This window comes from Mus pahari, chromosome 9 (genome assembly GCF_900095145.1).
Source record: "Mus pahari chromosome 9, PAHARI_EIJ_v1.1, whole genome shotgun sequence".
NCBI lineage: Eukaryota > Metazoa > Chordata > Mammalia > Rodentia > Muridae > Mus > Mus pahari.
The window spans coordinates 28,672,396-28,686,509 of NC_034598.1; the positions used below are offsets into that span (position 1 = coordinate 28,672,396).

A 14,114-nucleotide genomic window follows, 5' to 3' on the forward strand; every position below is an offset into this window, starting at 1 on the left:
CTTCTGGGTATATGCCCAGAAGAGGTATTGCTGGATCCTCTGGTAGTACTATGTCCAATTTTCTGAGGAACTGCCAGACTGGTTTCCAGAGTGGTTGTACAAGCTTGCAATCCCACCAGCAATGGAGGAATGGAACATCAGTTTTCATGTGTCGGTCTTGAAAGTGCTAGGGTTAACTCTATCCAATGAGTCAGCAAAGGTCCAGCTTCATTCTTGTGTGTAGACAGACAGTTTTACCAGCTTTATTTGTATATAAGATCTTCCTTTCTATGCTGAATGATTTTGATGTCTTGTTGAGAAGCATTTGGTCTTAAAATCTAGGACTTACTTTTGGGCCATTGATTTGAATGCATGCACTACATACAGCTTTAGCTACTTTAAAGTCCTGAAGTATGAGCCCACCAGTCTTGTTTTTCTGTTCTCTTTCCTCCACACTCTCCTGGCATGGCAGATCTCCTTTCCCTTTCCCGCCTCCTGGTCCCAAGCCCCGGAATCCTAAAACTCCATTGGCTGCTGACATCTTTATTTACCTAACAGAAGCAACTGGGGGCAGGCTCCCTCAGTGTCTTACCTGTGTATGTGTGGACAACAGTGTTAGGGCAAACCTACTACACAGTTCATTAGATTATTCTCTTCTGTATCAGATTAGATGATCATGCCTTTGGGGATTTGTTTTAATTAGACGTGTACAACTGTATTCAGGGCCATCATGCATTACCTGAAAATAAGAGACGGATTCTCAGTACTTACTACTTATCTGTTTTCCCAGAATCTTCTGTCCAGTTCCTTTTTTGAAAACTTGACCTCCTTGCTTTGTGATGTCACAGTTGCTATAAATTATGTATTTATTTATTTATTTATTTATTTTGGTTTTTCGAGACAGGGTTTCTCTGTGTAGCTCCGGCTGTCCTGGAACTCACTTTGTAGACCAGGCTGGCCTCGAACTCAGAAATCCGCCATCCTCTGCCTCCCAAGTGCTGGGATTAAAGGCATGCGCCACCACGCCCGGCAAATTATGTATTTATATCGCTTCTTAAAAGTGCTGTTGCATTAAACTTTTTTTTTTTTTAAAGATTTACTTATTCATAATATGTAAGTACACCGTAGCTGTCTTCAGACACTCCAGAAGAGGGAGTCAGATCTTATTACAAATGGTTGTGAGCCACCACGTGGTTGCTGGGATTTGATTTCAGGACCTTTGGAAGAGCAGACAGTGTGCTCTTAATCAGTGAGCCATCTCTCCAGCCCCCCTCATTAAACTTTTATTGATAAATTATTCATGTTCATAGGTGTATCTGTGGCTTTGTTTCTGTTAGTTGTGCAAACCATGTGTATAGTTGTCTTAATGTACTGGCTGGTATGCTAGTCTAATCATTAAAATACTGATGATCAAGGCTTTGTTGGAAAACTCAGTATTTCACATTTAAGTATTATGTCAGTCAGATTTTTGTAGATTTTTGTTTTTGTTTGGTCTATTTTTTTGTTTGTTTTTGTTTTTGTTTTTTGTTTTTTAAACAGGGTTCCTCCTTGTAGCTCTGGTTATCCTAAAACTCTATGTAGACCACGCTAGGATCTGTCTGTCTCTGCCTCCTATGCGCTGGCATCAAAAGTGTGCCCAGCTATTTTTATTTTTGTAAGTAGTCTTTATCAAATTAAACCATTTCTAGTTTCTGTCCTGTTTGTTTTCAGTGCTAGCGGTTGGTCTCAGGGTCTTATCTGTGATAGCAAGCACTCTGCCTTCCAGGGGTATCCCAGCCCATTCCTCGTTGTTCTTCGTGGGAACAATGTGTATATGTGTGTGTGTGTGTGTGTGTGTGTGTGTGTGTGTGTGTGTGTGTGTGTGTGTGTGTGTGTGTGTAGGGGCTGTGTGTGCATATTCAGAGGCCAGAACAGGACACTGGGTATCCTCCTCTCTGTCACTCAGTGCAGCATTGCCCTGAGACAGGGGCTGCAGTGGGCTGTAAGTTCACTATTTCAGCAAAACTGGTGGTGGAGTAAGCTCTCAGGATCAGCCTGATGTCCCTACCCACCATGCTGCGTTCACAGGCACTCATAGCCATTCCTACCTGGCTGTCACAGGATTCTGGGTGTTCTGGTCAGTTCCTGTTGCTGGATGATGGTGCAAACACTCAATCTCCCCTTAGCCATCTTCCCAACCCTGGCTTATTTTTAAGAGGATTGTGTTGGTTAATTTGTAGTTTAACTCTTTGGAATTTAACCCTAAGTCAGAAGTTTTCTATCATTTTATTCTAGGCAGCATACCTCTGCATTTGTTCCTTCTTCAGGACGAATTTACTCCTTCGGTCTTGGTGGTAATGGGCAGTTGGGAACTGGTTCAACCAGCAACAGAAAAAGCCCTTTCACTGTAAAAGGAAACTGGTTTTCTTATAATGGACAGTATCCACAAGATATTGGTAAGTGCTACTGTATTTAACGTGTGCTACATATATTACAGCTCCTATTGAAATGCTGGTCTTCTGTGTTTACAAGAACTGTAAGATGAACTGTTAGTAAAGTAACAAATTACAAGTACGGTGCTAAGAGGAGGAACGTTGAGTTATCTATCCTGGGCTCATGGTAAGTTCATCTTACAGTTCTTGTAACACTATATTCAAACCAAAATATGAGATACAGATTAGAAAACAGTGCTGTGTGTGTGGTGGGGGGGGGGGTTAGTATGTTTTCCATACTTGGCTGTCTCCACAGGGAACCTTCCAGAGGGGTAGCTGAGCCATTTCTGAATCAGAGCTTCATTCACTGTCAGATCTGCTTTGAAGGGTCATAGCATCTAAAGTTATCTGGAGGTCCACAGTTCTAAACGTTAAGAGTCCTCAGCCTCAAATATCTGTGGTATTGCAAAGGCTCACAGACATGCCAGTGGTGCCTAGGTTTGTTGAACTATCTCATGTTCACATTTGGCCAGCTCATCCTGAGGAGTCAGACTATTTACTCCTACCTATTTCTTGTTACGGAGTCCCTGGGATGAAGGGAAAGAGGCTAAACTCCATGGCAAGTTTGATAATCTAGAAAATATAATGTGAATCTTACAATCTAATGCTTTACGTATTATTTTTATTGTAGGTTCTGAAGACTATTTCTGTGTCAAAAGGATTTTCTCAGGTGGAGATCAAAGCTTTTCACATTACTCTAGCCCTCAGGTACTAATTCATCATAGAAATAATTAGTTCAAATAAGTTGGAGTAATTTTAGAAATTTATCTCCCTCTTTTATATGTTATAGGTCAATTGTCTGAATTTGTTTTCCTGCTCAAATCTACAAAAAAAAATATTTTTTCCCAAAGCTATCTGCTAAGTTTTTTGTTTCTGGTATTTAGGAGAAATTGACTTCTGTCTTCAACAAAACCAAACAGATAGATCATATTGGTTTTTAACTTTGTATTGTAAGTACCATCTCGCCCTGACTGATCTCTCTTAATCTTAACGTTTAGAACTGTGGACCTCCAGATGACTTTAGATGCTCTGACCCTTCAAAGCAGATCTGGACAGTGAATGAAGCTCTGATTCAGAAATGGCTCAGCTACCCCTCTGGAAGGTTCCCTGTGGAGATAGCCAAGTATGGGAAACAGTCTACTCATACACAGCCTTGTGAAGAATTTTCATTTAAATATTTCATTGACTGTCATTTTCTTGGTGGTTTATATATAAAAATTTTAAGTGCTTAAGAGTTTTCATGTTTTTAAGATCTTAAAGCTCTAGTCCTTTCAGGCAGGTAAAACTAGCTGATGACATGGCACAGTGTGGAGCAGCCGTTTTTAGATTCAGTTTAAACTGTGTTCCTTTGTTGTTTTAATGCTCCTTTTTCAAAAATTAATATTTATGTATTTTGCATATATGTATGTACTGCACGTAGGCTGTTGTACACACATGGCATTCAGAAGACAACTTTTGAAAGTTCATTCTCTTCCACTTACATAAAGATTATTTGAAGATGGAGCTTGGTTTGGTGGTGCATTCCTTTAATCCCAGCACTTTCGAGTCAGAACCAGGTGGTTCTCTATGAGTTCAGGGCCAACACTGCATAACAAATTCTAGGCCATTCAAGGCTACATAGTGAGTCTTTGTCTGATGGATAGGTAGATGGATGGAAGGGAAGAAGGAAGGAATCTAGTTCTCAATTTCCTTGAATTTTCCTTTTGTGGTGGAGAGGGTTGTGGGTGCGTGCACAGATGTCTATAGATGTGCATTTACTTGTGGAAACAGTGGGTCTATGCTGACTGTTCCTTCCATCACTGAGCATTTTAGTTTTTGAGAGATGATCTTAGGCTCATAGCCTCCCACCCACCCACCCTCCCCAACCACCACCACTAAAGTTACAAGTACATCCCACACCCAGCATTTTATGTAGGTTCTGGGGAATCTAAGGTCATTTCTTCATGCTCGTGCGCTAGGCAGGCACTTTACCAACTGAGCCGACTAGACTGCTGAAGATGAATGCATTTAGGCTTAAGTCACATAGTTAATACCTTTATCTAGTATTGTATAGTCAGTCTTTATATTTAATTTTTATTGTGTATACTATATTTACTTATTTTTAATTATTATGTTTATTTAATTTTAAAGACCAGGTCCTTTACTAACCCTGGAGAATGCTGGACTACAAGGCTGGTGGGTCTTGGGGCTCTTCTAGTCAGTCTCTGCTTCCCCAGCTCTGGTCTTACAAGCTCACCCTGCCACTCAGGTTGTGGGGATTGGGCTTGAGTCCCGCTTACAGAGCAAGCAGTCACTAAGTCATCTCTGGCCCCATTCTTTAAAAAAAAACATAACGTACTCATAACCGTATAGTGTAAATTGGCCTCAAGCTGTAGATTTTCCTGCCTCAGCTTCTCAAATGATCCGATTCTGCTTATATGCCACCATACCCAGGCCTAAATTGTCATTAAATTTTTATTAAAAACAAAAGGCAAGTCATATTATGTCTCATTTATTTTATTTTTAGTGAGATAGATGGAACATTTTCTTCATCTGGCTGTCTAAATGGAAGTTTTTTGGCTGTTAGGTAAGTGGCAGTTCCTTGATTGAAACTTTCAAACTTGAGTGATGTATTAAAGAACTAATTACTATATACTTGGAACAGTCGGCAAGTTTGTGCATATGTATAGTGTACTTTGATGTGACAACCCCTCGTTGCCCTCCTGTACCTCCTCCCCACTCAGCCTCTCTACTTTCATGCCCTCTGTGTGTCTGTGTGATTGATGCCCACTGAGTTTATTAAGTTATTTGTATGAGCAGACATGGGGTTATAATCACTGGAGCCTGAGAAACTACTGAGTGGCTACAACCCTGCAGAAAATGACTCTCTTTTTTTCTTTTTTAGCAATGATGATCACTATAGAACAGGTACCAGATTTTCAGGGGTTGATATGAATGCTGCTAGACTCTTATTCCACAAACTTATACAACCTGACCATCCTCAGATATCTCAGCAGGTTGGTTTTTAAGTGCTTGTATATTTACTACTTAGCTGCTGGAGTTGTGTGTGATGTTTTATATTTGCAGCCTAATTAATTAACCTTGTGTTTTAGGATTTACGTTATACTTCATAATAGAAAAGTGTAATGCCAGGTGTGGTGGCACATGCCTTTAATGCCAGCACTCAGGAGGCAGAGGCAAAAGTGAGTTCAAAGCCAGCCTGGTCTACAGAGTGAGCTCTAGGACAGCCAGGGCTACACAGGGAAACCCTGTCTCAAAACCAGCAAAACAAAACAAAAGTAAAAGTTTTATTTTAAAGCTAAACTACAAGTTTAGATATTAAAGAGGCATAAATCTTTTCAGGTGTTTATAGCAGATTCTAAATACTTTACTGATTTGGGTCTGTTAATAGCTTTATTTAGCCACTGTGATAGAGTTTAAATGAATATTAAATAAAGTTGTTTGAAATTTCTTCACAATGCTTAGGCATCAGTTTTTATTGCATTCCAACATACATCACTGAAAGATGTTCCTTTTATGTTTCACTCATTATTTCATGTTTGTCGTAGTTCTTGATTTCTTTTTTTTCTCCTTTATGTGTACATACGTGTGTGTATGCATCTCTGTGAAGTGCATTCATTTTAAATGAAGTAGGTTTTGCTTTCTGTCAAAATATAGGTGGCAGCTAGTTTGGAAAAGAATCTAATCCCTAAACTGACTAGTTCCCTACCTGATGTTGAAGCTCTGAGGTTTTATCTTACCCTGCCAGAGTGTCCCCTGATGAGTGACTGCAACAATTTCACAACAATAGCAATCCCCTTTGGTACAGCTCTTGTGAACCTAGAAAAGGCGCCACTGAAAGTGCTTGGTAAGAATTTTAGTATTTCTCTTGTGCAATGTTTTTTAATGAAAGTGTTGATGAGTTCTTTTTATTTTTTATTTTTTTGCTGTTTGAAATTCTCCTGCCTTGCTTATTTGATACTGATCTTGATGGAACAGAATTTTCTCTTTTATTTGCTTTTATTGGGTATTTAATTCTAATTATTAAGAGTTGCTGAAGGCAAATCATGTTAAATAGTTTTAATCCAATATAACACACAGAAAATATGAGAAAAATTGAAAACTTACCCTTATTTTTCTCCCTCATTGCCTTGAGTGATTTTGCTGTCAAAGAACTAAGAAGAGCCATTGAAACTGAACAACATTGGTTTCCATCATCCTGGGCCCCAGTATCAACCCGCTTTCCTTCTAGTTCCTTCCCTTGCTAATTATTTGCCTTTTGTTTGCATCTCTGCTTAGTCACAAGATTCCTGAATTCACAGTTCAGTCTCTGTTTTGCTCTGGGTCTTGGGCTTCCTATGGTTAATCCAGTGTCTTGCTTTCTCAGAGTGTGTGCTAGGCATGTGGAACTGAAATATATTGAAGTAATAAAATCACACAAGAACTTCAAGAATGAGAGTGAAAAGAGCAGCAAGTGAGGGATGGGATGCTGGGACTGAAGGAGTGAGCCAGTGTGGACAAGTGAAGCCGCATGCTGCTCCCAGTGCAGACGGGGTTCATTGGCCCTCATAGCTGAAGTTAGAAACTATAAGTAAGAACAGGAAGAGGACAGTACAGGTTACAGCTACATGACCTTTCTATTTTTGATTTCCCAGAGTGCTTTAGATCTGTAAATACACTGTTTCACAATATTTCAGTTTTATATATTAAGCTGAATAGTAAAACGTAGATTTTTAAATATTTGAACAGCATGATTTTAAGGTATATTTTGTTGAAAAATAGTTGATTGCTAAAACAGCTTAATAACTGATTTTTATATTAAGTTTAGTGATGAATTTTAACTATAACTTATGAATTTAAATATAATTAATGATACCAAGAATGTGAATTTAGTAAGCCTTTATTTTTACTTTCGAGAGATTTTTAAGAACAATATCCTTTATCTTGGTAGTGAGGAAAGTTATCTATAAGCCCTAGAGATGTTATATAAAGTATTGCTATGTTCATCTTCCTAAAATGTTCAAAGGGTTAAAAACCACTGCTCTAGAAGAAAAGTTAGTATGTTTTTTTTAATTCTGATTTTTTTGTATCATTTTATTTGCATGTTCACCCTTTAATAACAGAAAACTGGTGGTCAGTACTTGAACCTCCACTATTCCTCAAGATAGTAGAACTTTTTAAGGAAGTTGTGGTACATCTTTTGAAACTCTACAAGATCGGCATTCCCCCTTCTGAAAGAAGAATTTTCAACAGTTTTCTTCATACCGCATTAAAGGTTTTAGAAATATTGCATAGGGTATGTCCATTAGTCCTTTATTTTTCTCTTTCCCCATTTCTACTAACACATTGATAATGTTCATTTTAACATTAATATTAGAATGGCATAAAAGATACATATTAAAGAAATTTAGAAGTTATTCATAGTTTCTCATAATCTCCTTTACAAGAAGTAATATATCTATACTTTTTAGCTTTGCATTTAGTTGTCTTTGTTAGGCATCTGTAGCCTACAATTGGGCAGAACAATAGCATATTAATGAATTAGAATTCTTATGTTTCCTTGTAATGAACCTAATGTGTTAATTTAATATACATTATTTTTAGTTATAAGTGGTTATCATATAAAAGTGACTGGGCCCTTATAATTATGAACATTTAAATTTCTATTCTTTTGGTATCAGGTACTAATGGCCTCAATCAAAGTAGAATGTTTCATTTGAAACAAATGACTAATTTGAAAATGAAACTATATATAATTCATTAATTTGCCTATTGTTCTTTCCTGCCCTTTTTCCCAGTGTAAGAAATAGTACACTTTACACTGTAGAAGTGCAAAGTTACATGAAGAAATAGAGTCTCAGCTGTCTGATTAAAGATGGATTTGAGTCATCCCTGACAGTTGGTAGGTATATCTCTGTTATGCCATTTGGTATTCTTGAGTTGCTACTTAAACGAGACATGACCTAAGGGAGAAGCATGTGTTCATAGTCCATAATAGACTGAAGACTCCATATGAATACAGTCTCTTCCATAACGACTCTTTACACTTGCAGATGGTTGCCAGAGTAACCATAAAGGGAGTAGAGGAGGTAGATCTCTGGATCAAAGACTCCAGACTGGGGACCGACCGTCACTTTACCTGTTTTTACTGAAGCTCCTGGGTCTTTTTCCCCACTACTTAACTTCCTGATTTTTTTTTTCCTTTTGTATTTAGTATGTCCAAGATTTGTAGGCAGTTCATTTCTCTTCTCATTGTATGATTAAAGAGATGATAGTTTCTTTCCAAGAAAACAGGTCATTCCCCAGAACAAGACTGTCTTGCAGTATATCAGGGCCTGGGCGTGTACCATGCTGCAGCTGTGAAGGATCTTCTAACGTTATAGCAGGGGTCTCTGCCTCTCTGCCTTTGTATATACTTTTGCCTAGGACTCGAGATGAATTGGTTTGCTTTTTGTTTCTCGGATGAACTTTTCCCTGCTGTTTTATGGCCATCCTCCAGCTGGACCTTATTGCTACATAACCCTACTTTTGACTCCTTGTCTGCTTATCCTCTTAAAGAACACTGCTTTTCTTTAGCCCTCTTTGTTGTCTCAGGAGAAAGGGATGCCTGTAATTCCAGCAAGCTGGAAGCTAGAGCAGGAGGATCAACAAAAGCCAGGCCATTGTGACCTATAGAGAATAGCCCTGTCTCAAAGAAAGGGGTGGCAAGAAGGACTTGTAGAGTCCTAGCTAGGACTTACCAGCCCAGAAACCTCAGTTTCTACTGAGAACCCCATTTAGATTCCATCTTCACCTTTTTTATAATTAGTTAATACTTCAAGTTTTTAAAATAGAATATATGTTCCTCAGATTTTGGGTTTTGTGTATGTGTGTGTCTTTGGCCCCTTTTTTCTCTGGGTCTGTGGATTGAACTTCATATGCTACCTACAGTCTGACTCTTAGGTTCTGGGGATAGGATTTTGTGGTATATAGTCCTAGCAGGCCTTAAGGATCACAATCCTCCTGCTTTAGCATCCTGGACCCTGAGGTTGCAGGCATTCTCTACCAAGCTTGGCTACAGAGACCTTTTTGATGGAGCTGTGCCAGATGCTAGGATTTGCCTTCTTGTTAATTCAAGGTTGAGATGGGGGTGGTATCTTAACATCTGTTGTTTGTCGACAGTATTAGAAACGTCTGTATATAATACATCTGAGCATTGTGTATATAGTATTAATTTTAAAAAAGATTTTTCTTAAAATATACTTGTAGAGTTGGTATTGCCCATTTTTGTAAATTTAGAAAATGATTCCCCCCTCACCCCCCAAAAAGTTACAGTTCCAGGACAGCCAGGGCTACACAGAGAAACCCCGTCTAGAAAAACCAAAAACAAAATCAAACAAATAAGCAAAAACCACAAAAGCAACTCAGCATTACAGTTAGTAAGAGAGAAGTTCAGATCTGCTTCCCAAGCCCCTGCTGGTTTTCTTGCACATTAGTATGTCAACATGTTGTTGGTAGCTGGAGAACCCACCTATCAGATGGCTCACAACTTCCTACAACTCCAGATCCAAGGGATTCTAACAACCCGAGCCTCTGGGCGCCAGTACGTGCACATACAGAGTCTTAGAGTGGACTTGCTATGTCTTTAGATCTGGAGATTTAAATTCTGTAGAGTGCATTATATCTACTATCTTGGGTTTTGTATGGTGTGTGTGTGTGTGTGTGTGTGTGTGTGTGTGTTACTAAGGATTGAGCTCAGGGCTTCTTTAACTGAACTATGTCTCTTGTCCATATCAGTACTGTGCTTAGACTAGAAATGATATGAACACATTTTAATCTCTTGTGCTATTTCCTATCAATGTGATTTTGAATAAGATCTTTCTTTATCATATGCAAATGAACAATTACCAATAAAATATCACTGCGATAGTTTCTCAAGATTGATATATTGTTTCAATCATATGACAGACATTTATTTGTTTATTTACTTACTTACTTACTTTTGGCTTTTTAAGACAGGGTTTCTCTGTATAGCCCTGGCTGTCCTAGAATTCTCTCTGTAGATCAGGCTGGCCTCAATTGAACTCAACAGAGATCCATTTGCCTCTGCCTCTTTAGTGCTGGGATTAAAGGAATGTGCTACTACTGCCGGCTAAATTATATAACTTTTAAATACTATTTTTGTATGTATGTGTTGAATGTGTATATTCCACTGGCTGTCTGGCTTGATGACAAGTGCCTTTATGTGCTAAGTTGTCTTGCTGGTCCTAAGTTACCTAATTTATATGTTGTTACACATTCTGAAAGCAGGGGTTTCATAATTAGATAATTTGAATGGGGAAAACCACTACTTTTATTTATTGGGTTAGACAGAAAATAGGTTCTTATTTGAAGTTGTTATATTTGAAAGCAGAATGATAGTGGAATGGATTTCCTCTGTCATTTCCGTTTTGCAGGGGATTAGTCCAAGGCCTTTCACATGCTAGGCAAGTGCTCCACCACTGAGCCGTATTCCCTGCCTTGGGATCATTTTGTTAGGCAGCTCCTGGATCTGCCTAGAACCGTGGTCTTTTCTATACCTCTACTTTGAAGAAAGCTTTGCTTCATTCTACTCTGCTATAAATAAGTATGTGTGGATAGTTATTATCGGGAATGATTGATTTTCATCTTTCCACAAAGCCCTTACCAGAAGTTGTTTTTCAAAGACACTGAAGGTGAGATGCCTCAGTGGTAACCTGCCACCAAGCCTAATGACCTGAGTTCAATCCCTGGGACCAGCATTGTGCAAGAAGAACCGATTCCCACAGGTTTTCCTCTGACCTCCATGTGCATGCTTATGGTAGGCATGTGCACTCAGTGCACAGGCATGAACATGCACACACACACACACACATAAATTAATCTGAAAAAAATGAAAGACTGTGTGTGGTAGCTATGTACTTATTCTTTCAATCTTCTCAGTGATTGACACCTAGGGGAGTTTGCTCAGGTTACCCCATGACTGGACCTAGGAACAGGGAGACCAAAAACAGGGACCAGCTACAGTTGTGCTCACTGTGACTGCGGGGTGTTCTTGTTCCTCCCCCATGCCATGTCCTTTGGGAACTTCTAAGTGGAAAATAGTTCCAGTGCTCTAAATGGCATCATGGAAAATACCTTTGATGTCTGCTGTCAGGAATGGGTCTATAGTCAGAAAAATAAGATTACTAGGTAGTAACTGGGTTACTTTTGAAATCTTACACAGTACATTGTAGCGGTACTAGTGCACCAAAAGAAAAGGGCTTACTTGGTTTGTCTAGCTTAGTGGCTATGCTTTTCAAACATTTGAGATCAGGGCCAGGAACCTTCATACTGAATAGATAGAACATGGATTGATTCATCATAATTATTCCATAACCAAAATACTGAATTATAATGTGAAATAAAAACATTGTAAACAGAATTTATACATTTTATTTTGAACATTTTTAGTAAAAATTTATATGCAGATTTTTTGAAAGTATGTGATTTCTGTCTTTCCTTTGCAAATATTTATCTACTGTGTGCTTGTTATTACATTCGGTGCTAGGGATTTAGTGATAAGGAAGTTATATAATTTACCCCCTTCTTAAGCTGGTCATCTAGAAAGATTATGTATGTACAGATAACTGAATATTTATGATAATATAATTGTTAGATAAAGAAAAATGGAATGTATTCCTGGAGGGATTAAAGAAGGCTTCTTAGAGAACGGTTGCTACTTTGTAAGATAGCTTGTAAGTATGCATACCATATAGAAAGGTAGGGTATATGTGTGTGTGTGTGTTTGTAAAGTTCTGTGCAGTTCTTTTGAATTACTCTTCTGAGCCAGGCATGGTTCACAGGCTTTCATTCCAGTACTTGGGAGGCAAGGACAGGTGGGTGTGAAAGTTTGAGGCTCGTATTGTCTACATAGTGAGTTAAGGACAGCCAGAGCTACACAGTCAGTGCATGAGAAAAGCAAAACCCTTTGATTAGTCTTCAGTTCAAATATTTGCTGGGGGTAGGCAGAGGCAGGTGGGGCTCTGTAAATTCAAGGCCAGTCTGGTCTGCATAACTAGATACTCTGCCTCAGAAGTTAGAAATGAAAGGAAAGGGAGGAGAGGAAAATGCTGTGAGCCTGGTCTGGTGCCAGCTACAGGTAGCTGAGACTAGATTGTGAGTTAAAGGCCAGCATTGGCTACACACAGAGACCTTATTATTTTTTGTTAAAAATACACGTGTTTGAGAAAAGGACAATGTGAAATTTTTGTGTGTGTACATGTGTGATTTTTTGTGTGTGTTCTTAGTAAAGAGTGTAGCTAATAATACTAGTATCAAAGACTATTGGGTGCAAGGATACACATCTTCTATAGTGGGATAGATAATATTTCACACTTTATATCTGTTTTTTAAGTAGATCTTAGTTCTGTTTGGAAGTTGATAATAACAGCTTCCCTCTGTTTTTTTGTCTTTGTTTGTTTGTTTTGTTGTCCAAATGAGAGCATTAGGAAAAGTGCCCCGGTACTATGCCACAAAGCTCTTTTTTTTCTTTTTTTTCTTTTTTTTTTTGGTTTTTCGAGACAGGGTTTCTCTGTATAGTCCTGGCCGTCCTGGAACTCACTTTGTAGACCAGGCTGGCCCTGAACTGAGAAATCCACCTGCCTCTGCCACAAAGCTCTAATCGCAGCAGGCCAGCAGCAGATACAGCCAGCCTGGGCTGTAGAGCTAGATAAGCAGACCTTGTCTCCTTCCCCACACCTGTCCCCTAAAAGTAGGAAAGCGCTTATGGCTTGTACTTAGTAAAATAAAGGGATTAAAAACATAATTTTGAAAATAAAAGCAGTACTGTTTATGAGACTATTGAAATATAATAATGTGCCTTACAAGTAGTGTAATGTTTTTAGTGATAGCTATAATTGAAACATAGTTTTTAGTTGGTTTTAACGTAAAAGGCTACAACTCAGTTAAAAGTCCAGCTTACCTTTTAGATCGATGTGCTGCTGTTCTTTTTCTTTGAGGAGGAGGTATGTAGTGGTCATTCTTATTTTACTTTAAAGCAAAACTTTGAAATCTGTGACGATATAAACTCTTATAAGCTAAACTCAAATTTTAAGAGTTTATATTTTCACAGATTTCGCATATCAAAAATGAACAATAGCTGTTCATTGCACTGCATTCTTCTAAAGATGCAACAGATAGAGATGGTTCTTATTAAAGACTGGGTTTTATTTTGTTGACATGTTCTCACTCTAGCTCTGGCTTGCTGAGAACTCACTATTTAGACCAGGCTCACCTGAACTCACAGACATTCCTGTGGGTAACCAGGCATAGGTCACCATGCCCTACGACTTAAATTATTTTTTCCATGTATTCATTGTGTGTACATGAACCACGGCACACATGTGAAGGTCAGAGGACAACTTACAGGAGTCAGTTCTTTCCTTCCACCTTACAGATCCCAAGGATCACACTCCTGTGACCAGTCAGGCTTAAGAGGCAAGTGCCCTTACCACTCAAGCCACCTGGTTTCCCAAGCTAAGTGTGTGCCACCACTGCTTGGCCTATTTTTTTAATCTTTACACTTGTGTGTGAGTGTGATATAATAAGTATGTAACTGAGCCCAGAATCTCCTGCATGCTAAGCAGGCCTCTACTACTATGCTATATGCCTGGCCTCTTCCCTCTTCAGTTTTTTTTTTTTTTTTTT

The 14,114-nt window shown here is 38.7% G+C and overlaps 1 protein-coding gene across 2 annotated transcripts in view; it reads left to right on the forward strand.

Annotated features, from left to right (window-relative positions):
* Nucleotides 1–14,114, forward strand: part of Herc4 (HECT and RLD domain containing E3 ubiquitin protein ligase 4) — a 74,080-nt gene that overhangs the window by 39,446 nt on the left and 20,520 nt on the right. For both annotated transcript variants that reach the window (XM_021204521.1, XM_021204519.1), the window contains exons 9-15: nucleotides 2,254–2,414; nucleotides 3,082–3,158; nucleotides 3,449–3,573; nucleotides 4,957–5,016; nucleotides 5,335–5,446; nucleotides 6,108–6,297; nucleotides 7,553–7,725. In XM_021204521.1, coding sequence (XP_021060180.1) covers nucleotides 2,254–2,414; nucleotides 3,082–3,158; nucleotides 3,449–3,573; nucleotides 4,957–5,016; nucleotides 5,335–5,446; nucleotides 6,108–6,297; nucleotides 7,553–7,725 — 898 coding nt within the window. The remainder of the gene's footprint in view (nucleotides 1–2,253; nucleotides 2,415–3,081; nucleotides 3,159–3,448; nucleotides 3,574–4,956; nucleotides 5,017–5,334; nucleotides 5,447–6,107; nucleotides 6,298–7,552; nucleotides 7,726–14,114) is intronic.